The following is a 26,553-nucleotide window of genomic DNA, read 5'->3' as shown; positions in this document are numbered from 1 at the left end:
GTTTTCCTTACGTATGCCTACGTCACGATCAACGATGATGCGTCGACGAGTAGGTATTAATATGACAGTTTTGCGTCAGCTTCCTCAGTGAGGCAAGTTGCGCACGAGTTCGCGGCGATCGTTTGCTGCGAAGCATCAATTGTTTATTGGTTAGTAATCATTTTTTTAAAATAAATTACACAGGTTGTCGTAGGTACTGTGAGATAACAGTAATTTTATAAATTAATTGTACGCGCTACGTCATACGCATATCCACAGATAAACTGTTGATGTGACGGTGACGGTGTATGTCGGTGACGCATATGATGTTTCGCTACTGTCACGTCTACGCGGCGTACTCTATGCCACGTAACGCCAGCGTCGTTAGTTCCGTACGGCGTACTAACGACGGTTATCGCGGCCGATAGCTTATCGTTTCGTTCGTGCGCGAGCGCGTCTCGCTGTTCTAATTTTAAATTTTGCCTCTCGAACGCCGACGCTAGTGTATTCGTAAGTATATTATAATTTTTTTCTTTATTTATTAATCTGTACTTTTATTAATCTCTGCAATATTTTTTTTTTCTAAGTAGTATTTAATGGCAAAGGTTATATTTTACTATGTTTGATAATTATATTATTTTATAGCTGTGACGTGTTAATGTTTTGTGTCGCTAAGTCGTGAATTGTTTTCGTACGCTTTGTTTTATCGAGTGAAATGCATTATGCAACGTTTTTATGTGTTTGTTGAACAAAAAGGTTTTATTCCGGTTCGATTTTTAAAAACATTGTTCTTTCTGGTTTTTGATATTGAATTATAATATAGGCATAATAATTTGAAGGAGTGCTGCACCCTTTCGATCCTCGATAAATCGGTTCAAAGTGTTCTTATTTTAACTTTTAATTTCTAATTTATATTTTTTAAGCAAGTCATCTTATCACTTATTGAAAACGCGTTAATATATTTATTTACTTTTTTTTCCTTCTACGTTTATTCGAATAAAGAACGTGATATTAATATATACAGACTTTATTTATGTAAACTATTTTAAGATTCATTAGAGGCGGTCTAAATCTAAAATGTAGGTCTCGTGTCGACACGCGTCTGACACTTTATTTACCTGCTAATTATCGAATCAGATACGCGTTGGCTCAGTGGAATTTAACCACAGCGAGCGGGTTCGTATCCTGGTGAGTGGAATTATATTACTGTTTGTGATTCATCTCGTGACCGTCTGTTTGTGAAGTGAGATATAGTTTAAGCATTTATACTGGAATTTTTCTTTAAATTGAGTAAAATATCTTCTGCGCGTGTAAGAAAGAAAATCGTGATTAATTATGAATTGATTAAATACTGTTGTTTATTATTGTATTGGAATTTGTGTTTTTTATTCGTCTTCTCTTTGCTGAATGAAATTGGCATGTCTGCTCTGGAGCAGCGTGCTTGAGCCCCAAGCCCAAATTTAAAACGAGAATTCCTCAGTCCCACTGTGGGATATTTATTGGATGATAGTTTTAGTTCTAAAGATCACTAAGTTATCTAGTCTAGACTAATAATTTATATGCAAAAGTAACTCTGTCTGTCTCTAACGCTTTTACGGGTAAACCACTGAACGAAATTTGATGTAATTTTGTTGCGAAGCAAACTTGAACTCCAATAAGACATAGGCTGCTTTATTATAATACGTCTCAAAAACATGGACGATGTCACGGACGAAACATAGTACGGTATAAAGTCATTGAAATTACATACATACACTAGCTGTGCCCGCGACTTCGTACGCGTTTGAATTTAATAAAAAAGCGTGACTTTATTATTATTTTACATATAATTCTTAAATACATAAAAGTAGCTAATTTTATTAGCTTTTGAATTAAACAAGTTACTCCTTATCACATCAGCTATGTGCCAGTAAAAGTCCCGTCAAAATCGGTCCAGCCGTTCCAGAGATTAACCGGAACAAAAAGACTGACAAAAATTTTAAAAATGTTACTTTGGTATATTTACTGTGTGCACATACACATATGTAAACAGACAGACAGACAGACAGACAAAAATTGTAAAATAAATATTTAGGTATATGTACCGTGTATACATACAAATGCGTTTAGTAAAAAGTGGTTATTTCAATATTACAAACAGACACACCGATTTTATTATACGTATAGATGAAGGCAGTCCTCCTCTCGTCGTTTATCACAACGTATTCTTTCATACGATACACGATAAAACACGAAGCGTAGCAAGCATCTCTAAGTCATATCTCGGAACTTCTTAGAAACGTACTTTTAATATAATTAGGGTTGCCACCGTTTAAGTTATTAAATATATATATAAATATAAATCATTTGATTTATTTAATTTTTTTTTTGTAATTTAACGTTAATTAAATATATGTCCTAGTGGTTGGAACACTTGTGTCTTAACAGAAGATTACTTAATTCACGTGCTTGATTTGTTTTTTTTTTTTTTTAACTCGTGTTCGGTGAAACGTCGTGAGATATTTTAGTGTAATTCTGTCACATATTGAAGTGATGGGATTGGTGGGAGTTTTACACCTTATCCTCAAGAGAGGAGGCCTTGGAGGTATTATTGTGTTAATCTCGATTGGTAAAGTCGTTTCGAGGTTGTGCGATGACTAACAGAGGCACCAAAGATTTGTCTCGATGAAAAGTAGTTTGGAATTAATGTACGATGTATTTTATACAGGGTGGTTTATTATATTTATACTTATAAAAAGGAAACTGCTCCGTTTTAATTCCATGGATATTGAACGTATTTTAAATGTTGGGAAAAAGTGACTACTGAGTTTGTCAAACCCAGACAAGCACCACTGAATTTTCATGTGCTTAATTTGTGTTTATAATTCATCTCGTGCTCGGCGGTGAAGGAAAACATCGTGGGGAAACCTGCATGTGTCTAATTTCAACGAAATTCTGCCATTCACATGTGTATTCCACCAACCCGCTTTAGGGCAGCGTATTGGAATATGCTCCAAAACTTCTCCTGAAAGGGAGAGGATGCATTAACCCAGCAGTGGGAAATTTACAGGCTGCTATTTCTATGTAATGAGTTAGTAATGTAATGAGTTTGTCAGTTCTTCTCGGAAAATATACATTTCGAAATGTATATTGAGGCTTTACGTTTAATTCGACACTGTAACGTGACGATTCATAAGTGTTTTCATTCATTCATTCATTCATAAGCCTACTTGAATAAAGAATACTTTGATTTTGATTTTTATTACAGTTCTGTTAAATGACGATTCAAAAGTGCCTATATAGTTAATTTCATTTTACCGGTTCTAGATAGAATCTGCAATTCGAAACGGGATAGGTATTACATTGACATGATGGTGTACATTGATGATTCGAGATTTGCGTTTCAAAGAGATGCGTCAGGTTCAACACGTGGCGAGTTTTCTTTAAAACATTTTCTTTTAAAATAAATTAACTTAGACAGCCCTAAGTTGCATTTTAATGATTGAAAAAACGAAATCGCGCACTCGATTTAAGCGAATGAATTTTAACTATAATTTTGTTTGGTTATACAAATTATAACTCTATATCAATGCAATAAGGACTAAATTCAATTGAAATTATATTGAAAATAATGCACAGTTTTAAATAATTTCGATCGTTCTGCCAAAAGGAATAAGATATATTTTTGGATGTGTATTAAATGGTATGCAAAAAAATTACATCTTGGTTCATTGGTCGTTGGAAGGACGGACAGGAACAGTTTTTTATTTCGTCTGCGATTATTTCTTAGTAAGTATTTTTACGTTGTAACAATGTTATGTAATATGTATGTGTATCCATTGATTTTGGAACGAAGTTCTTTTATGCGGCTTACGTAGAGTTAACTGGCAGAAATCGGCGCGTAAAGTATAAGCAGTATGCACACCCAACCCAACTATTTTTTTAATTAGATTAGTGCATATGGAATATACCTACGTAAAAAAATTTTTTTTTTTTTTGTTTTCATAAAATTAGTACTCTCTTCGCTATTTTTACACATTTTATGTTGATGATTATTAATATTATTATTATTACACTTGATATTTACTGAATTTTAATTTTGTTGAGAAAAATTATGTCAATTTTTCCAACTAAACCAACCGCCAATCTCTTAACCAACTCCCAAGATATGATACTTAAAGTAATCTCTAAGGTGTCAGTTTATTTTGGAAGAAGGTCTCGTGTCCAAAATAATTTGGGATTCCCTGGAATAAACTATGCAAGTCTATGCTTTTTAAATAATAATATTCAGAAATTCGTTACCGATTAATTTTCCAAAATCGTCTCATTCAATGACTTAGTACTAGTTGAACACCTTATATTTTTCGAAACGTGAAAATTCATGAAAAGAACGAAAGTAAACTTTATTTATTTGATATAAGACTCATTTTCCTTAAAACACAAAATTGCATAATTTCTATTTTAATAGTATAAAATTCGATGTTTAAATTTTATAAATTTTCTTAATTGTTATTTGTCTTCTTAAAATAGACTTTATTGCGAAAGAGATAAAAATGAAATTAGAATGACAATTGTATACACCTTAATCACAAACTCTATTTTATTTTTGCTTGAACCATATGCATGATAGTCATAAAGTAGAAAATTCATTGAAAACATTCCGGATTCCAAATTTAAATTCGACATGTAATTTTAATCCTTAAAGTTAGCTGTATAGAGTATATTTTTCTTTGACTCTAATATATTTTGTAAGCGAACATTAACTAAGCGGAATTATATTTAAAATGCATCAGATATTTTAAAACACCGCGAATTTCGTTTTTTTAAATTTGGAACGTTATTTTATTCGCTTCGAAATCGCCATGTTGGATCTTGTCGCCGTGTCCAAAATGCTATTTAAAGATTTGTATTATGTTATGCAACTTGTTTAGGATGTGTTTCGGCTTACCTATATTAATATAATTAGTTCGAAAGACTGTCTGTCTGTTTGTCTGTCGGTCTTTTACGGCCAAACCTTTTGCCAAAAAGTAGTATTACTGGTGGAAGGCTGGGACCCACTTATAACACATTCTACTGATAACAAGCAAAACTAATACTGCCGTGTTCCGGTTGAAGGTTGAGTGAGTCAGTGTAACTACATGTTGTTGTAAATAATGGTTAATATTTCTTCTGGAGCCAATGTCAAAAACTAAGGTAATGATGGAGATGTCTTCTAATAAATAGTCACTATATCGCAATCGAATCGAAACGTTATCGTTACCGTTCAGCCCTTCTTATATCCTACTAACACCACGATCTATATATACTCTATTCCAACCATAACAGGAAAAAGTCAAATAAACAACATTTGACAGCAAATTGACGCGATATCATTGGTCGAGAGCTTGATTAATCTATGGTATTCACTATGGATTTGCGAAAAAATGCCATTTTGAACGTCGACGAAACTGTTATGGGAATTTTGGTAGTAGAATCAAAGTGGAAATAAGTGGTTAAGTGCAATAGTGTTGTATTATAAATAAAGATATATTAATCATAAACTTTAAGTATAGGTGAGTAGCGAATCGCACGAAATACGTAAATCTAAGATTTGTTTATCTTTTTTCCTGTTTCCATTGGAATAGAATATCGTTGTGGTTCGAATGAAGTTAGATTGGAATGGAATCTGGAACGTATTTTCCTATATAAATTAGTAGATTTTATACCCTGTTTGTTTCAAATTTTTGATAATACTCTAAACAGTCTATCATTGTCAAAAATACGATTAGAGACAAGTCGCTCAAATATAGTTTTGTTTGAACACGACTAGCTACTCGTCCCGGCTTCATACGGATACAAAAAATGGCGTACATACTTTTAGATAGAAGAACAAACACGAATAAAAAATTCTTATTTTTCCGGCTAGGAGAGTTGGAATTCTCTTCTTTAATATGCATGTATGTTTTTTTATGATATCGATATGCGGACGAGCAAATGGGCCACCTGATGGTAAGTGTAAGAAATATTATCCATTCCTTACACCACCGATGCGGCGCCAACCTTGGGAACTGAGATGTTACGTCCCTTGTGCCAGTTACACTGGCTCACTCAACCTTCAAACCGGAACACAACAACACTGAGTACTGCTGTTTGGCGGTAGAATATCTGATGAGTGGGTGGTACCTACCCAGACGGGCTTGCACAAAGCCTACTACCAAGTAAACTTAATACGTGTAAACCTTCCTCTTGAATCGCTCTGTTTATTGAGAAAACCGCATTGAAATCCGTTGCGTAGTTTAATAGAAAAGATCTAAGGGGAAATACAGCGGGAAGCGACTTAGTTTTGTACTATGTAGAGATTCGTTATAACGATAGGCGCCCGGCGTTTGTTTCGTTAGATAACTCTTATCACTACCTGTGTTAGATAAACGATCAAACGGTAAACAGTATCACTGGAGGTTTTTATGTTATCTTCAATACGGTCGAATTCGTTTTTATATAAAGTGTCTGTTATTTTTTTTTTTGTGACTAGCTACCCAATACGGATTTGCACGTGTAGAATATGAGTCTGTAATACTGAAACAAAAAGATAAATGAGGCATATTACTCAATACAGGATTATCTTAAAGATATAAAAGCGTGACGTACTCTGTCATTCAAATGGTGGAAAAGAGTGTCCCTTGCCGGTTCTTCTCGGTAGAATCTACTTTCCTTGGTAGCTTTATATTGAGTAGAATACTGTAACATGTCGATTCATTTATTTTATTTCATTTTCTAGTACAGATAACGGCTATTGGGTTACGCGCCGCACGCCAGTACAATTCCCAGTCACCATGATTTTTTCCGATATTATAAACAATATTAGTTACGTTTTAGCTAATTTATTTTAAACTAACTGTGCCCGCGACTTCGTGCGCTTTTGAATTTAACAAGTTTCTCCATATTAAGTCAGCTATCTGCCAGTGAAAGTCATGTCAAAATCAGTCCAGCCGTTCCTGAGTTTAGCCGGAACAAATAGACAGACAGAAAGACAAAAATTGAAAAAAGTGTTATCTTGGTATATGTACCGTGTATACATACATATGCATTTATATATAAAGCGGTGATTTTAATATTACAAACAGACATTCCAATTTTTTTATACGTACACCTAAACCGTATATATTTGGTTGTATTTGATTTTGTCGTATACAGACAGATAGATCGACGCGGCTAAGGGTCGTTTTATATCATGGCGCCCAATCTCAAGGGACCAGCCAACTACACAGGACATATAATGTACGTTTGCGTGCGCAAATAGTTTACCCTGTGTATAACAAATACCAATAACCAATCGACGATTTCCAAGGAGTAGTTCGAACGTTAAAACGTTACGTTACGTAACGAACAAACACATGATTCCACAGATGTACCGTGTTTGTTTAATGAATCTGTTTACTTTCGATGTTTCTTTCGCGATATCAACAGGATATTGATAAATTAATTCGTGCCACTGACCTGGCGTGGCGCGTGTTTTCGCAGTCGATCATATTATGTTCTTGCAATGTTCTCTATGGGGCCCCACGGCGCCTCGACGCCGAAAGTACGGGACGATAACGAACCGAAAATATTTTGTCGGATAACGACTGTCTCGAATCGATTTACACGGCTCGTGGCTGTTATCTTTGTTTATCTTTTTAATTAGGTAGGTTGACGTATCTTTAATTTGTTTTTTTTTTGATTTGTAAGACGGCTGACGCTTTAGCCTCCCGTTGTGGTCACTATCGTCCAATGGTAAGATATATTAACCATGGTCAATATACCACCAACCTTAAGAACTAACTGTCTCTTCGGACAGCTCGCTCACCGGCCTCGTCTTAAGGGCAACAAGCAATCGGGTGCAAGCAGTGTTTGTGTTGCAAAAAATATTTTTAAGAACCCCATTGGGGTGCCTTACCGATCTTGGCATAGGCAAGGAGCTTCCAATGCGAGGCGACCGGGCTTTTTGCACCCACTGCACCCTGATTTAAGATAACCCTGTCATCCTGTCACTTCTCCTTCAAACTGTAACGGAACATACTAAGTATAGCTTTGGCGGTTGAATAAGTCATGAGTGAGATATTCCTATCCAAATGAACTTTGGTGGTTCAAATAAGTACAAATAGACCTCATAGCTTCATGTTATACTTTAAAACAGGAGATCAGGTTTTTGCCAATTTTTTATGGCATTGTAGGTAGGTGGCAGGCAAATGGGCCACTTGATGGTTAGGTCATCGCTCATAGACTAGCGCCGTATGAAATTTCATCAATATCTTCGACAACCAATGCGCCACCAACATTGGGATTTGAGATGTTACGTCCCTTGTACTTTGCCTTGTGTAGATAAACTGGCTAATTCACTCCTCAAACCGGAACACGACAATACTAAGTCTTGCTGCTTGACGGCTTGCACAAAGCCCTACCACCAAGAAGGACCTTCTTAGCCTTTTTTTTCGAACCGTGTATTGCTGTTGGCCCTATTGGCCTCTTCAGCGTCACCGGACGGGGTAGGAGAGCTAAAATACTCAAGCCTTGATGTTGAGAACCCACTTAAGGGCTCAGAATACGCGCGTCCTAAGGGTGCCTCCTGTGAAACCCAACCATACGTATCTGCACAATATCCTACTATTTCTGAATTCATTCAGACCGGTGGTAGCTTTACTTTAAATAGTTTGTTAAATGACGATTCAAAAGTGCTTGTAAAAGCCTACTTGAATAAAGTATATTTTGATTTTGGGGCCGGATCCGGCTCAGTTTAGGTTAGGACACAGGGAGGGAGGAATGACGTGTGCATTCACCCGCCGGCGGGGTCGGTGTGTGTTGTCTGTATTGCCTATCGAGATAGAGTTGTCGGCAGTGAGTCTGTCGACGGGATCGTATAGGACGTGCTTAGGACGACTACGGATCGGATAGGGTAAGATCTTCTTAGCCATTGCAATCGTCCATGAAACTTTGGAGCTATTTCTCGAATCTAAAAATATAACCAATAACATTTATGACGCATGTTATCGTCAATGTTTGGCTTAAATACGCCACTGTGATGTTATCAACTTAAATTATTAGGAACAACACGGATCTGATCACGCGATACGTTTGCACCGACGGAGACATCGCGATGTAATGGTCGACGGTTAAACTTAGACAGTTTTCGCTCGTTTTGTTTCTATTTACAAACAAGACAGACATGCTATTAAAATTCAACAACGTTTGATTTGAAGGCGAATTGTTTAACGAGTCATTGTAATAATACTTTACTAATGTTCTACTTTTGGGCTAATATATATTTGATTAAGAAGTTCGGAAGACTGCTCCAATTGGATTTTGTTTAAGTACAGAACGTAGTCCTCAGCCTTGGCCTTTTTGGAACGACGTTCTTTTACTTATAGTTAATTTGGTGGTCCAAAAACTGGAACTCCTTTCCATGTATTTATTTGCCGGTCAGGAAGATATCACCATTCCAGTAGATGTAATAGGTTTATCAAATGTGTCATACCATGATGATTCTGTTAGACATCACATCTTAAATGCATATATTCATCATATTCTGGAATATTAAGATATCAATAGTGCTCCGTTGGGCTAGTGGCTAGATATAAGGCTTCTGATCGCTACGTCCTAGGTTCAAATCCCAGGTCGTACTGATTAAACTTAATTTTCCCGGAGATTGGTGCTTGGAAGTGCCTAAGAAGGCACGTGAAGCCTTGTCTGTCTGAAGTCCTGCGTCTGAACTCTTTCCGGTCGAGTCAAATTTTCCGTTTATGAGAGTGAGGGAATAGTCCCTCTATTCCTTCCATGCACTCCATGCACATGTGTTGTACATTATAATATGTCCCGTTTAGTGGGCTGGTCTACCTTGAGATTAGCCTCAATAATCAATCAGAAGGACATGACCATAAATGATAATTTATTAATTCATACAAAATCCATCGTTCCCTTCGTTCGAATTGAATGACATGTTTTTGCGATCGAATGATATAAAATTTAATCGATGACCAATCATCGGCCGATACTAATCGATCAGGCGCGTCAATAGATTCGTTCCACTTAAGCTCTTTATGATATTAATAAAAATGAAACGATTGCCTCTGATTGATGATGGTGATTATATAATATTCATTGTTTCATATTTGAAAGGGCTTACCTTTCCTACTGGGTTTGTATGGTTACTAGTTGCCGCCCTCGGCTTTGCTCTCGTTTTAGGGGCAGGTCCTGTGATGAAAGTCGCCCATGTCTTACGTTGGCGTTTAACTTGCGTCATTTCAAAGATTAATTGAATAAGGTTGAGTTTGGTCGTGAAATGTAATAGACAGAGTTACTTTCGCATTTATAATATTAGTATAGATCTTATTCAAATAATACTATACTTAGTAATCGGTACGTTTTTTTTTGTTTTTTTTTTTCATTTTTAAGCAGATTATCTTGTGTTATTCCGTGTATGAGCTCCAGTTCTATAAACGATTTTAGGAAGGCTGCCTAGCAAATGGATCAGCGAATGTTAAGTGACCTTTTCGCCCATAGATGATGGGATTGCAATTAATTAAATACTTCTTAAGCCGTTAATTTGCTGGCATAACATCCCCAGTGCCTGTTATGTTAACTCATTGACTCAAGTCAGAACACTGCTATACAAAATAATTGACTTTAGAAACCTAACCAGACGTATCTGCACGATATCCTAATATTTCTGAATCACATTTTACTTGGTAGGACTTTGTGCAATCTCGCCTGAGTAGTTGCTATTCACTCACCAAGTATCGTCAGTTTGAAGAGGGACTGAGCTTTTGTCACTACGACACGACACACCATCGTGGTCTTCTTGCTTATCTTGGTCAAACCAGGTAAGGACCTCGAGGTTGCCCCCTTGCCGGGGTATTTCCTCAACGGTAGCCCTCAGCCACCGTATTATTATTAGTCCTGATGTCGGGCCAAGTGGCCGGTGACAGCAGGAGGTCGAGGACGTGACGAGAGACAATAATATGGTCTTAGCTTCCATATGGCGCATTGGTGCTGTGAGGAATGCTTTATGTTTTATACGACGTCGATGTATATAGGCAATGATGGACCACGTGGGGGGGAAGTATGAATACTATCAAGTAGTCTATTTTATCGCCTATCTATTTTATAAATATATATAAAAAAACACGTTGTATTAAGTGAGCGTGTATTTACGTACGCGTGTTAGAAGTTATACTTTTTTTGTTTAAATTAAATTTATCTGCAACGAATACATTTAATCCCGTTACTAAGTACCATAAATATCAATAACTTAGTATATATATGTAGGTAGTCGTTCATAATACGCATGACAGTTTTATTGTATATATAATATTTCTTTTATTGTAAATGTCGATTCATTTGACTTTATCTTAATACGAGATGGCCCAGTGGTTAGAACAATGCATCTAAACCGATGATTTCGGGCTCAAACCCAGGCAGGCACCACTGAATTTTCATGTGCTTAATTTGTGTATATAATTCATCTCGTGCTCGGCGGTGAAGGAAAACATCGTGAGGAAACCTGCATGTGTCTAATTTCAACGAAATTCTGGGACATGTGTATTCCACCAACCCGCATTGGAGCAGCGTGGTGAAATGTGCTCCTAACCTTCTCCTCAAAAAAGGGAGAGGAGGCCTTAGCGCAGCAGTGGGAAATTTACAGGCTGCTAATGTAATATTCGTAAGAATTTATTAATGAAGTATGTAAGTATGTGATTAATGAGTGTAGATAATTATAATAACTTTAACGAGTGAACATGTACAACTTAGTAGGTCTGTCTGTCTTAGGGTTATGCCTTTAGTAACACTGACTCACTCACCCTTCAAACCGGAACACAACAATACTGAGTACTTCTGTTTGGTGGTAGAAATATCTGATGAGTGGGTGGTACTACCCAGACGGGCCCGCACAAACCCTACCACCAAGAGAGGTATATGCGTTAAAGGTAATATTTTATAAATTTCTCGCAGGTAAAGCCAGCAGGTTAAATTAGTATAAGTATATATTTAGTTCACTTTCGCAACCAACTTCGTAATGTCGCTTTTGACGTAATTTCCGTTCGGCATTAAAATCTTAATCTCAACCCAAAGAATTATAACATCAATATCAAATTATTACAAAACTCAGATAGAACCTTACAGATACTAGCATGAGATAAGTTCTCGAATCTTCCGACGGGTATTAAAAAATTTAATGCCCATGTCAAAACAAGACATTAATAATTAAGACATATTATTCAATACAAGATTATATTAATGATAAAAAAGCGTGGACTTAGTATCTGTTGATCTTTCGGCAGCATTTATAAAATTTAAGTCGTTCATTACAAACAGTCTGTAAGTAGAATTGGGGAAAAGAGAAACTACTGAGTTTCTCGCCGATTCTTCTCGATGGAATCGACTTTCCGAACCGGCGGTAGCTTCACATTCAATTCGACAAACATGACGATTCCTAAGTGTTGTTATCGGCGTACTTCATTAAATAATATTTTGATTTGATTTTGATATTGGCACCGAGTACAACGAATCACTGCGTTCCGGACGACAACTCGCTCTTTAGTTTCGTCTGTCGCTTAACTGGTACAAGGCCGATTGTTAGACGATGGTGCGTAACACTATGGCGAAGAATCATGAACGACATTGATATTTGAATACAAATTTGGAGGGAATTTCATTGTCATATATAGTAGATGTGCCCGCGACTTCGTGTGCGTTTGAATTTAGCAGAAAAAATATTTTTGTAGCCTAAGTTACACCTTATTACGTCTATCTGCCAGTGAAAGTCAAAAAAATCCGTCAAAATCGGTCCAGTCGTTCCAGAGATTAGCCGAAACATACAGACCGCCAAAAAAAAATGGTATTTTGTTATTACGTATACCGTGTATACACATATGCATTTATTAAGAAGCGGTTATTTTAATATTACAAACAGACTGCAATTTTATTATATGTATAGATATGACCCCATGTAAGGAGTAGACATAAAAATCTTAGTTTTACATTGATATGATTGGTTTTTAAGCTCAAGTCTCGATTTATAATACTATTCAACTCAATTTATTTGCTTTAATATCATTTAAACGCTAATTTCGCACGAGTCCCCAATAATAATTGCAGATCTCGACCAATGATGTCGTATCAATTCAAGGTCGTTTATGTCATTTATTTATCTTCCCTACTGTCATTGGACTAGGTTATACATACTAAACTAGCTGCTCAACGCCTTAAACATTATACTCTCATATGTCATGTCCTTATATTTAAAGCGTTAAATTCGTTCCATGCTTATACACGCGTTTTCGACGAAAATTCGTTAGGGCTCGCCCGGGTTACAATCCGCAATCTTCGGTCAATGTTCTCGTGTTGTGTCACTGGGCATATTCTGCATCAAAAGGTAAAGTCAATTAAAATCGGTTGACTAATTTAAAATAATCTACGGGAGGATAACGCTAGCACTAATTAGTATGAACGAGACACGATCTCATTCAGAGGTCGGTACCGAGGGTCAGGACTTGGAAGATAGACGTGACGATACAGCGTGCAATGTCATTGATGATGAATATTCTGCAAGAGTACATAAGCGAAATTGTTCGCTTGGGCTAATAATAATGGACCAAAATTTACAAGAGCTCGATCTCGAAACTCATCAAAGAACGTGGTCGTGAAACGTCAGAGTTTTAAAAGTGAAATTGACTATAGTAATTGAAGATGAAGTTCTACCCCCTTCTGTTATTATAGATTTAAAGTTGAAGTGTCCGACCGAAGCCGAAATCGATTAATCGGCTATCGCCGCAACCTTCGGCGGGAGGTTTATTAATAACCCTAAGAAAATCAGTTTAAGATTCGCTTGAGAGTAAAGAATCTATACAACCAACTTAACTAGATGATGATATTTAATGGGGGGACTTTAATCATGGAGGTCTTTATATGTATGTCAATAATGAGAACACAACTAAATAATATCTATTATAATATAAATTTATTTAGAAGTAATTTACTCATCACAATGAGTTTCAGTTTTTGTCAAGTAGTGTTCAGTTTTAAATTGGTGGTATGGCTTTTTGCAAACCCGTCTGGGTAGGTAACATCCACTCATCAAATATTTTACCGCCAAACAGCAGTTCTCAGTATTGTTGTGTTCCGGTTAAAAGAGTGAGTGAGCCAATGTCACTACAGACAAAAGGGAAATAACATCTTAGTTCCCAAGATTGGTGGCGCATTGGCGATGTAAGGAATGGTTAATATTTCTTACAACGCCACTTTCTGTGTGGGACGGTGACCACTTACTATCAGGTGACCCATTTGCTCGTCCGCCAACTTAAATCATAAAAAAGTAGTTTTTAAAACTAGACCAGCAAATAAAGTCTTTCAAACTTATTTATTTAAATGTACATTTTCGGAAAATTGAGCAAAACAAAGAAATAATAATTAATCAGTGTCCTACGAAAAACAGGTGACAATCATTTAATTTATCATTAGATAACACTCAAGTTCGCTACAGAATATTATAGTCCTTAGCCTTCTCAAGGACTTCTTAATTAACGTCACGTTGATTAGGTAATCAGTCGCGAGAACAAACTCGTTTTGTTTTGTTTTCCTCCTGTCCTCTGCGATTCAGTGTGACCGTCCTCTAATTTTTTTTCGATTGCGCTCACGCGTCATCGTAACGGTTCGTCCAATTTAGGGGCTTACTAAGAATCTTTGACTTAGGAAAATTTTGGCTGAAGCCGAAGGCTTGGCAGAAGATTGCCGAAGCCGAAGCTTTGGTCAGACTCAATTGTTAATTTTTTTTACCGATTGAATTAAGGTACGTTAATTTAAATATCAGTCAAGTCACGATGACAAATCTCTAGATAGAATCTAAAGTTATCGATTATGGAATCTATTACGACGACGGTTATCTGTGCCGCCTTTGTGAGATAATTATCGAGGACGTCCATTTCTATGTTTCATGATTTTCCTAGGAACTCATCATCCTCCTGCCCTTATCCCAATTTTACTTGGGGTCGGCGCAGCATGTCTTCTTCTTCCATACTTCTCTGTCAGACGTCATCTCACAAGTAACATTCTTTCTAACCATATCGTCTTTCACACAATCCATCCATCGTTTCTTGGGTCGTCCCCTACCTCTATATCCATCCACATCCATTCATCCATCCATTTCCTAGGAACTATAATAGTTTATTATTTGTTATCACTTTTTATTATTAGTTTCAACATAGCTGAGAAATATACATAGATGGCTTATTATGGAGAATATTTTTGTGGTCTCGTGCTGAAAGTAAGGGCTATTGACATTGGTCCTTCTAGCATTAGGTTACAGATTTGATCACGTTGAAGTAAAATGGGTTGATATACCCAATATACGTAGATACAGTATGCATATGTGCCGTTGCTGGCCCAAGGAATCCTCTTTTTTTTAGAAGGTTTGGAGATTTTCTTCGGATACGGGCTCGATTCGTCAGGATATTTTCCTTTACTTATGAACACGAAATGAATTATAAACTCAAATTAAGCCCAAGCTAATTTTGGGTTACCTGCCCAGATAAGACGTCACAATATTTTAGTAATATTTACTTGGCAAACTTGGCCTGCTATCTTAATTCTGAAATATATGTGAAATAAAGTTTTATTGTTTTTATGTATGTAAATAACGAACAATATCTGTAGTTTAGTCTGTCCGTTCGTCGGTATTAAATAAATGCATCTGTGTTCTTAGCAAGAATTCCTAGAATACTGGTAGAATACTTACGACACATACATAATTCTTCGAAACTTACAAAATACTTAATAGACGAAGTCTTTTGGATTACGTTTCGTAGACTACAATGTGTAATCAAAAAGAATAGTTTATGAGCTATTTCTGTAAAAATTTTGGTTAAATGGGATTCTTAGATCCTGAAATCAGTGCGTTAAAACAAACATAAGCTTTAATACTAGTATAGACTAAAAAGGTCGTAGTTGTACTCTCAGAAATTAATGGTTAATATCAATTGTCAACAGATCCGTCAAGATATGAGCAACCAATCCTGACGCCGGGCTAGCCGACGAAGATAATTTGAACCAATCAAGATGTCACACCACTTAGTAACAGTTTGCATGTTCTGCCTCTTATGTGCAGCACACACATGCGGGTCACACGTTGATATAAATAATGATTTACACACTTACGAGCCAAAACTCCAAATTGAACATGCAACGTTTAACCTTGAGAAAAGAAAGATAGAGTCTAAATTGCGATACCACCAGCGACACCAGAAAATAAGACAGCGAAGGGAAGTCAGAAATCTCAATCCAGAAGCGTATGTCGAACAGATCTTCAGGATATACGGTGATGCTGGCTCCATGACGATGAACATGACCGGTTTTAATAAGATGCTGGAAGGATTGGATTTTCATAAGCTCATCGAGGGTGGTCTCCAGAAGATAGAGAAGAAGGAATATATTTATGGGCAGAGTGGGGCCAAAGAAGACATCGTCAATGTGAGTATTCATTAAGCAAATTCTTTTAATAATATTGATGTTCTAAAACATTTAACATTTTTGTCAGCTGCTGTTACAGTGCGCAACCAAGGAAGCTAACTAACACACATTCCAAGTTAATGAAGGAATCCTCTTCATAGAGTCCAATTCAGACTATTATTTGCATACAACCATTACATTGTCATCAATAATATTCGATAATGAAAAAATGCAGACTTATTACAGTAATTTAAATCCAAATACATACATACAAAGTGCTATACTCATCTGAAACGATAGTGCACATCTGGAACACAAAGATGCAAGAAAGTGTTCTATTATCGCCACAAAATGGCGATTCATAGCTTTCATTTTATTATTCAGGATTATTATTTGTAAACACTAGGGTAAAGGATAGGAGATTATATTGATATATTTTTACAGTCTCAAAGCAATAGTTATTTCAGTTAGTTTAATTATAGGCACTAGGTCGATTATTTTAAGAGCACGACTCCCATAATATCAGGAGATTATATGACTTTTTATAATTAAGAAAATAAAATGTATAACATTTCTTTCATACAGTGTGTTAGCAGCGCAGAACTGGTCACAACAGTCAACACGAGGTTAAAACCTCACGGTCATGATCATGATCACGATGACCACGAAACAGAAGACCTCATTTCTGAGGAAACTTTTCAAGCTATTTGTCCTATATTATTGTACCAAAAATTAGCTAATTCCTCTATAGAAAGGTACGGATGCGTGAAAGAAGCATATCTAGACAGCAGGCGACAAGATAACAGAGAGATTAAACACGTAGAGAAAGAAAACGCGTACTCCAAAAATATGTTCGCGGTCTGGCTCTACTCGTCGCTCAGTATAACAGCGATCAGCGCCTGTGGACTGTTAGGTGTCGCTGTCATCCCCATCATGCATAAAACATATTACAATCACCTCCTACAATTCTTGGTAGCTTTAGCTGTAGGTACCCTGTGTGGGGATGCATTATTACATTTGATGCCTCACGCCATGAGCCCCATGGAAGATGACCACGATAGCGGACACGCCCTTGAATCAAGGGTATCCCATGACGATGGTATGTGGAAAGGATTAGCTGCCATGCTTGGTGTTGTCTTCTTCTATTTCATGGAAAAGGGCTTAACGGTCGTCGTTGAATGGCGTAAACGTAGGCAAAAGTTGGAGGACGATAAGCTGCCGTCTAGAGTAAGGGTTTTGAAAGACGAGACAGTTGGAGGCTGTTCAGGGGGATCGAAGGCACCAATAACGAACACAACATCTAATTCTCTCATGAAAATATTCAAAAGGGACGAAAAGGGTGATCCCACGACAAAAACGTGTAAACACAAATATTCGGAATATCCGTATTGCTATGACGAGATCGATACGGACACTCATGATGACCACCATTTGAGGGACGGTCTGCCCCCAAGTCCGAAAGCGATTAAAAACCACAACAATTCGGTGAGTGTCGTGTCATCGAACGCTCTAAACCCAGAAGGGAAAGAGAACGAGCCGACGGCAAAGGATTGGCTTCTGAAAGCCGAATCGACTCCAGCGGTTGTTGAAATGAATAATATTAAACACAAGGAAGACGGCGCGAAGGATTTGAAAGATGGTGACAGCTACACTGTTATACTCAGGTATGGAAGTGTTCCAATGGCAGATGCACTGAATATATACTAAGGTTTACATATTTTCGATTCGCTAAAGCTCTGCTATATTAGGCACGACAAACAGTTGTTGGTTAATATATCTTAATTCAAGATACACTGCTACACTTAACGATTTAAACTTTAATTTTACTTCCAAAGTTCCAATAACAACTTTGCAGTACTTAATACCATCGTGAGGATTCGTCGCTGAAACATAAAAGCCATTTCTTAGACCACCTGATGGTAAGTAGTCACTACCGCCCATAGACAATGGCAAAGAAATATTAACCATTCCTTACATCGCCAATGCGCCCCCAACCTTGGGAACTAAAATGTCATGTCCCTTGTTGCAGTAGTTACATTGGCTCACTCACCCTTCAAACCGGAACACAACAATACAAAGTACTATTGTTTGCCGGTAGATTATCCAATGAGTGGGTGGTAACCAGACGGGCTTGCACAGAATCCTTCTTTAAGCCCGAATTTAAATTTAGTGTTTTTCTATAAAAGCAAACATATATATTACACTAGTTTTCGCAAGCGTGTTCACGCTACGGAGGAATAGTCCTCGTAGGTTTTTAGGTATAAAAAGTAGCATATTTTCTTCCTTCGAGTTCCAACTTGCTTCATACCGAATGTCATCAAATTCGTTTCTGACACTGAATATCAGAAGTCAAAAAATATATTATATATTTGCACACACCTCTTGTCCTGCCGTGTCTAATCCGCGACCCGTGCAGGGAGCACTCCCGCGCGCACCACGGCCACTCGCACGCGCACGGACACGTGCACGCGCCGCCCTCCTCCCTGTCCTCCGTCGCCTGGATGGTCATCATGGGGGATGGATTGCACAACTTCACGGACGGAATGGCTATCGGTGAGTTTTACTAATTTATAACGTTTATGTCTTGCTTCTTTATAATACATTTCACGATGTAGATCTAGTGGTTATCTGATAGAGTTTCAGATCAGGTCCCGGGTTCAAATACAGGATCGGCATCTTAAAAAGTTTTTAGACTTATGTGACTTTGTTCAGTTCAAGTGGAATCGATAATCCAAAAAAATCGTAACATTTTTAATCTTGCAAAGGGGTGATTTAAGTAATAGTCGATAAATAAAAATTTATAAAAATCGCTGCTCGTTGGTCTAGTGGCTAGGTATAAAGTTGCAGATCCCGAGGTCCTCGATTCAAACTCCTTGTCGGGCCTGTAAAAAAAATATTAGGTTTTCTATCTTAAGATACTCAATAACAGCCCGGAGTCTAGAGTTTGGAAGTGTGTATACTTCCATGCCTCGGAATGTGAAGCCGTTGGTCCTACGCCTGAACTGCTTCCGGTCGTATCGGATCCCATCGGCTTATGAGAGGGGGAACAGAGAGTGCATCTGAGTTTGCTGCGTGTATCCTGCGTAGGCGACGCAGGATATACGCTGGTCTCCCATGAGATTGGCCATAGTGCCGAAATCAGTCAGGACATTATTGTTCATAAATATACATAATTCACCTTTTTACCAAATATGTCTTTTCATTATTTGACACTTAAAATTTTAATCTGTATATATATATTAATGGCTGCCTATCATGTTTCCAGGAGCCGCATTCGCGTCTAATATAGCCGGTGGATTTTCTACCGCCATCGCTGTTCTGTGTCACGAGCTGCCGCACGAATTGGGTATGAGTACTTGAATATTATGTATATCTACAGAATTGAAGCGTCACTGACTGCTCTGACTAACTGTCCTTAATTAAATTTCGGATTCCACCAATGAGTACATTGGTTTTTTTCTGTTAAGAAATTCTTGGTAGCTGATCGGACTTTTGAAGATGAAGATGGCATTGTTCACATTGCTCCTACACCTGAACTATCGTACTTTTTTTTGGTGGTATGACTTTATGCAAGCCCTTCTGGGTAGGTGGTACACACTTGTAAAATATTCTACCGCCGAACAACACTGTATTGTTGTCGTCTGGTTTTAAGGGTGTGTGAGCCTTTGTAATTACAGGTACTTCACAATTTGGTTCCCAAGTTTGGATGTAAAGGATGGTTACATATTCTTATCTATGGGGGTTGTTTTCGCCGCTTACCATTATATGGCCAGTCTACAGAAATGTCAAAAAAAAATTAATTGTCGATGAAAAAAACTTACTTCAGATTTTGTTATTCATAACTTAAATTTTTTTTATTCTTCAGGTGATTTCGCAGTGCTCTTAAAGGCTGGTATGTCGGTCAAACGCGCCGTTTGCTACAACGTGCTTTCGTCCGCACTGTGTCTCGCGGGCATGGTGTGCGGTGTGCTGGCGGGTCACGCTCCAAGCGCGACGAGGTGGCTGTTCGCGGCTGCGGCTGGCATGTTCCTCTATATCGCACTTGTTGATATGGTAACTTAAAATACATTTTTTTTTACTCATATTGAAATATATAAATAGTCAAAATCCATGATCATAGTATTCATTGATTTATTAAAAAATTTAAAGCTCAAGTAAAAAAAGCGTTGATAAATAAGGCTTACTACTCAATACAAGATTACAAATAATAAAAAAGTGTGGACTTTGTATTTATTGATTACTACACTGACATACTCTGTAATTAAAATTGTGGATAAGAGTGACTACTGAGTTTCTTGCCGGTTCTGCTTTTCAAATCGTTAGTGGTAGCCTTTCATTTAACTTGACTATACAAAAGTACTTTTATGTGCCTACTTGAATAAAGAATATTTTGATTTATATTTTTCCATATAGAATATATGAATATAATTGTATAAACTATTCCAATGACCGAAGGGAAGGACTAAAGATGAACATACCTTTGATTTATATATTCCATGCGATTTTCTAGTAGCTCTGTTATATTGTCCACTAGAAACAGTTATTGATTAATCTATATTTATTTATAATACAACACTATTTCACTTAACAACAAATATCAAATTGAATATTACTTCCAACTTCTGATTATAATTTCAAGGTTGTTTATTTTTTTTTATTTTAATATTTATTAGAATGTACTATGATCAAATGCAAAGCCATGGAACTGAACAGAAAGAAAATTAATATTATTGATAATGAGATTATTTTGTACTCAGTACATAGGTACAGTTGGAATGACCGTGTTAATTAATATAAGTTTATTTATTAATTTACAGATGCCCGAACTAAGCACGTCGCACAGCAAAGAGGGTACACTATGCCAGTGCATCCTACAGCTAATGGGATTAGCGAGTGGAATTGGCATAATGCTCGTCATAGCCCTCTACGAGCATGACTTGAAGAATTTATTCGGTTAATGTGAAAACAGTCCAACTAACCAGTGATAGTGTTAAGTGTCAAGTGATTGGAGATATGTGTAAAGTGATGAGTTCCCATGTAACGGTCATATTGATCGTCGTTGAATTGAAAATGTTAATGGATTTGTGATGAACTTAGGTAAAGCTCAAATTACTTATTTTCTTAGGCGTCAAACTTAAACAGTTCTATGATGATTTGTACTGTAATTTTAGAAATGTCTTCATAAATTGATTTTATTGATGTCAATTCTATAATTTTGTAACTCTGTGTTTGAATTGTAAAACTATAAAATTAAAAATTATGGTACAAATTATTAAAGTTACCTATTTCTTCTCGAATATGCTCCGTAAATGCTACTTAACCTAACCATACATAATTGATATACATAAATATAATTATTAAATATTAAAATGGTCTTAAGTTACTATTATTATATATATAAGATGTTATGTATAACAATAAATAAATAGATTAGCTTCAAAGAGTTACTTTGATAAAATTATGTGTGTTAATATTTGCCTCATGTCCGACAAAATATATAACTGTATAGATGAATACATTTTCTAGATTTAATATTCGAAATTTGCCTTTTAATTAAATTAATTTAAATGTCAAGCATTGGGTTAAATACGACTTATGTGTTAGTTATAACTTCATTAGGTATGATTTATCTATTTTGTAATGAATAGAATGAGATATTATGTTCCTGGTACTGTGGGGTACATACATGTACTAGCAAAAAAAGATACGGAACCGACTAAGTATAAAAAATAAGAAATAAATGTGACAACCCTACCACAATAACGAAGAGCATTTTGGGAAATTCTAAGGCGATGGCCCAGTGGCAGATTCTCTTCTGCTTGACCAAAACAGTTCTCTATAGGAAGTAACCTCTCCATACTTTAAAACTGGGTTCCTTTAGTAAAGGTATTTTCTGTTCTGAACCTGTGATAGATTTTACTTTGTCTATCAATAATCACTTATAATGCTTATATTGAATAAATAAATTTCAGTTTAATCGAAAAATAAAGTAATTGTCTAAATATCAACCAACATTTCCCATATTCGTATAAAACTAGTTGTCGCCGGCGACTTCGCTTGCGTTTTAGGGTTTAGTCGTCTGGTGTTTAGGGTTTTGACCGTAAGCAACAGACAGACAGACGAAGCTTACTTTCGCATTTATAATATTGAATTAAAACAGGTTTTGTATAATGCTTGATGTTTCATTGTAAATGTATATACAATGGTACATTAGTAATTTTTTAAAAGACACTAAGTCACTTTGATATAAATTAAATATTACTCTTTGTCAAGATTAATGTGCATGTTTTATTAAATGATGATTTATATAAAAACAATGACACAATAATTTGAACGAGTTTATAGCTTTGGAGATTTATAAGCATGATGAAATGTCTATTGTTTTGACGATTCAGGATTATTGTTGATAACATGCTCAAACGTGCTACATAGTATAGATATAATATGAATATATAGTAGCTTATGTTATCCCAAATAGTAGTCACCGAGTAATAATGATCAAGACTTATTCGTGTTTAGTAGAAAATACGTTAAATTATGGTACAGCTTGTAGGTCGAAAAAATATTGTTTTGACCATAAATATGTGTAATGTAAAACTATGCATACTTGTCTATGAATCTTGTTTAAATATGACTTTTTATGATTTAGACAGAGTCTGGGACACGAGACGGCTACTGTTCTAGCTAATGTTAGCATTATATATATTTCAATGGTTGCTATTGAGGATTCAACCATACAATAAAATGGGTATTGCAGTTATGTTTTAAGAAAACATATATCTTCATTGCACTGTTTGCCTTGGACAGAGCTGGGTTAAGATTCATGAGTAACAGTGTCCTGTAGTAAAACTAATATATATATATATATATAATCTTTTATAATTACTTAAACTCGGTGATCTGCTAACCCGCACATACCTACATACATACCGTATGCATCTAATAAAATAAAAACAATGCAATATAATTAAACAACAAAACGATTAATAGTTTATTATTCTAGAAAATGTTTTTGTCTATATGCATGTAAAGAAATATATATATAAATATCGATTCAACTTTTAAATTGTTTTTGCACTACACTACTTATTTGAATAATATATGTTTAATAAAGGTATATTATATGTATCTTAAAATGGAATAAAATGCTGTAATTGAATATCTTATAGGATTTAATGTACTTCATACATTGTCAAATTTTTTTGATGACATGAAATTGTTTAACGAATACTTAATTTCCTTACATAGTATATATTAAACTAAATTCTACAAGTTTTTCTAAATATTAATTAGAAGGATTTATTATAATCGATGTATTTGGTTAACTGCAAGAATTCATTAAGTTCAATAAATTGCGGAGTACTTATTTTAATTATTTATGTACATAATTTACACTATTATCATATTATACAGTCATATTATTAATTTGAAAAAAAACTATATATAAACGATATATTATGTGTGTATGGTATTGATGTGTATTGCAGATATTTTTGCGATTAATGAATTCTTGCAGTGAGTCAATAATATGAAATGAATAAATACTATTGAAAATAAGTTTTTTGTAATAATTACATGTGAAACTGATAATAATTGATGCTACGAACAGAATATCATACTTATTCAATGTATATAATCTTTCACATACATACATAGTATATATATGAATAATTTATTGCATTTTCATCTATTTTTTTTTATATGTGGGCATTTGATTCTCACACTTTTTTAATATTCGAAATTTTTGACCTTTAACAATAATTCAACTCGGTAAAAAGTATATTTGTACTCTATCAGCGGTCTTCTAAATCAATCTATTCCATACCATTATAACGTAAAATAAGTAATATTAACAAGTAGATTTTCTATATCAATATTTTCTATACTTACTGAATGTTAGTAAAATTGTTTTATAAAAGAAAACATCGAAAACTTATGTATGTATAAAAAAGTAACCAATGCTGATTGTCGTACACTTGTAACCAGAATTGTTATCAAATATAATTTAATTCCAAATGTTGAACTTGATAAAAAAAAAATATTATATATTTTTAATGACGGATGACTTAACTTGAGTTAAGTAATATTTGTCTCTATTAGTTTGCAAGCTTTTGAAACAATCTCAGTCAGGTGAAATTGTTCACAGACATTCGTTTATAGTACAAACATACAGTTAATTCAATTTTTTTGAGTACAGGGTTTAAATAAATACTTATCTGAAGATGATATATATCTTTAGATAAGCATTTATTTAAACCCTGTACTTTAAGATGTTTTCCTATGTATTGGAGATTATATAGACATCATTATCATCGGTTTAGCTGATTTGATAACATTATGATTACAAGTGTGCAGTTAGCCTACCATTATAATCAGATGAATGATAAGTCAATTGTCTAATTATTTTGATATAAAATAATATTTAAGCCCCGCTGAGAGATTGTTTTCTTGACATGTCCGTTGTTGAATGTACGATGTAAGTTAGGAAGCGGTGAAGAATTTACAATAAAACAATATTATTGTTTATTTGCCTACTTTATGCTAGTTTTGATTTAAAAAAAAAATGTTTTTTTTTTTAAATCCATACAGCACTTACAAGGTTATGTCAGCTGTTTATTTTTGTAGTGAATAGAGTCGTGAGCGAGAAACGGTTGTCAGAAACTCATTCTCTCAGCGGACGAACGTTAAAGAATGAATGAATGACTGTCATCCTATCATACCTTGCCCATCATTAGCGTTTTAAAAGATTTTAAACAGTATTAAGGCATCGATTTTGAATTATTTTTTAATATAAGTTCGATAAATAATTTATCTCTATATGAATTATAATTAGAACAGTGTTACCACATGTCTAGCAGTTTTTAACACAGTTTAAAGAATTGTCTTTTTTTTTATTAATTATACATTTAATTTAAATAAGACAATAGGTGCTAAATTAAGTTTCTAACATAAAAATATAAATATATCTACGTAACGTTCCTACATATAATTTTTTTTTTGTTTTTAAAATAGTTGTTAATTTAAAAAAAAGTCAATTTTAATGGAGGCTAATTTATCTGTCGACCATGAAAGAATATTATCCATGTATGACTCCATTTTAAGGCATTTAATGTTGAAAAATGCGTTTAAACAATATGGCTGCTTTTACCAACGTCATTATTTTAATTAAGAATTAATTGTATTAAGTGATTATATTAATGTATACTTGATTTAAGCGATTTATTTAAGAATTTCAATGTTATTGTGTTCAATCGCAAATCATGAATGTTTTGAATGGTCAAATATTGACATCACTGACAAGTCGCGGCTATTTTGTGAAATATTGCCGCCAAAATTTTGTATAAAGTTGTCATATAAAAAAAAAATCCCATGTTACGGAATTAATACTCATTTGGGATGAATCAAAAGATTTTTGTAATTAAAAATAATACGACTTGTCAGTAATGTGCAATAGTTTGAGAACGCGTGAATACGTAATGCTCTGCGAGCAAGTGTGATAATACGGACATACGGTAAAAAACTATATTGTAATATATGGATTATTCATACTTTATCTCGTTTCATTTACCCTTCAAAATGCAAACAATTAAAAAATATATTTAAATTTGTACATACTTGATCATGATAAAAAAAAAAACATTTTGGAATTGTTTTAAATATTCAAATAAATAGTACGTACTAAATAACAATTAGTTTCGTAAAATATAGATTTACTAAGCATTGGCATGACAAGACAAATTTTGTAGAATTAAAATAATAATATTATTTATTTATATAGGTTCATAACATTTTTGATTCGTTATGTTGAATTAAATAAAAAGCTACAATCGGTTCGGAAAGTAGAATGTACTGCGAAACTGGCAAGAAATTGAAAATAATAGAATATGACAAAGAACAATTACATTTATATCCTGCCTAGAAATCAACAATGTATATTCGGACAGAATCTCAGATTGTTACATTAGTGGTGAGTGCTGCCAGTGAGGAACCGCCCTAAGATAAATTTGCTTTACCACTATTGGTATGCCTATGCTACGTCGTAAATATAAAATAAGATTTATTACACTTTTCGTTAATCACGAATTAAACATTTGAGCCGTTCTACATTTTTAGCTAGCAATGTGTTTTTACCAAATATTA

General features: G+C 35.0%; 1 protein-coding gene across 3 annotated transcripts in view; it reads left to right on the top strand.

The window, feature by feature from the left end:
* Nucleotides 1-25,962, top strand: part of LOC125074253 (zinc transporter foi) — a 45,489-nt gene extending 19,527 nt beyond the window's left edge. For 2 of the 3 annotated variants that reach the window (XM_047685535.1, XM_047685537.1), the window contains exons 2-7: nt 15,955-16,434; nt 16,999-18,077; nt 18,830-18,966; nt 19,679-19,759; nt 20,279-20,466; nt 21,231-25,962. In XM_047685535.1, the coding sequence (XP_047541491.1) occupies nt 16,024-16,434; nt 16,999-18,077; nt 18,830-18,966; nt 19,679-19,759; nt 20,279-20,466; nt 21,231-21,371 (2,037 nt within the window). In that variant the 5' untranslated portion in view covers nt 15,955-16,023 and the 3' untranslated portion in view covers nt 21,372-25,962. Of the gene's footprint in view, nt 1-380; nt 490-15,954; nt 16,435-16,998; nt 18,078-18,829; nt 18,967-19,678; nt 19,760-20,278; nt 20,467-21,230 lie in introns of those variants that run through there. The other variant, XM_047685536.1, reaches the window with a different exon arrangement.
* Nucleotides 25,963-26,553: the final 591 nt, after the last annotated feature.

This window comes from Vanessa atalanta, chromosome 27 (genome assembly GCF_905147765.1).
Source record: "Vanessa atalanta chromosome 27, ilVanAtal1.2, whole genome shotgun sequence".
In the NCBI taxonomy this organism is placed as follows: domain Eukaryota; kingdom Metazoa; phylum Arthropoda; class Insecta; order Lepidoptera; family Nymphalidae; genus Vanessa; species Vanessa atalanta.
The sequence above is the reverse complement of the archived record's forward strand: the minus strand, read 5'-3'. Positions and strand labels throughout refer to the sequence as shown.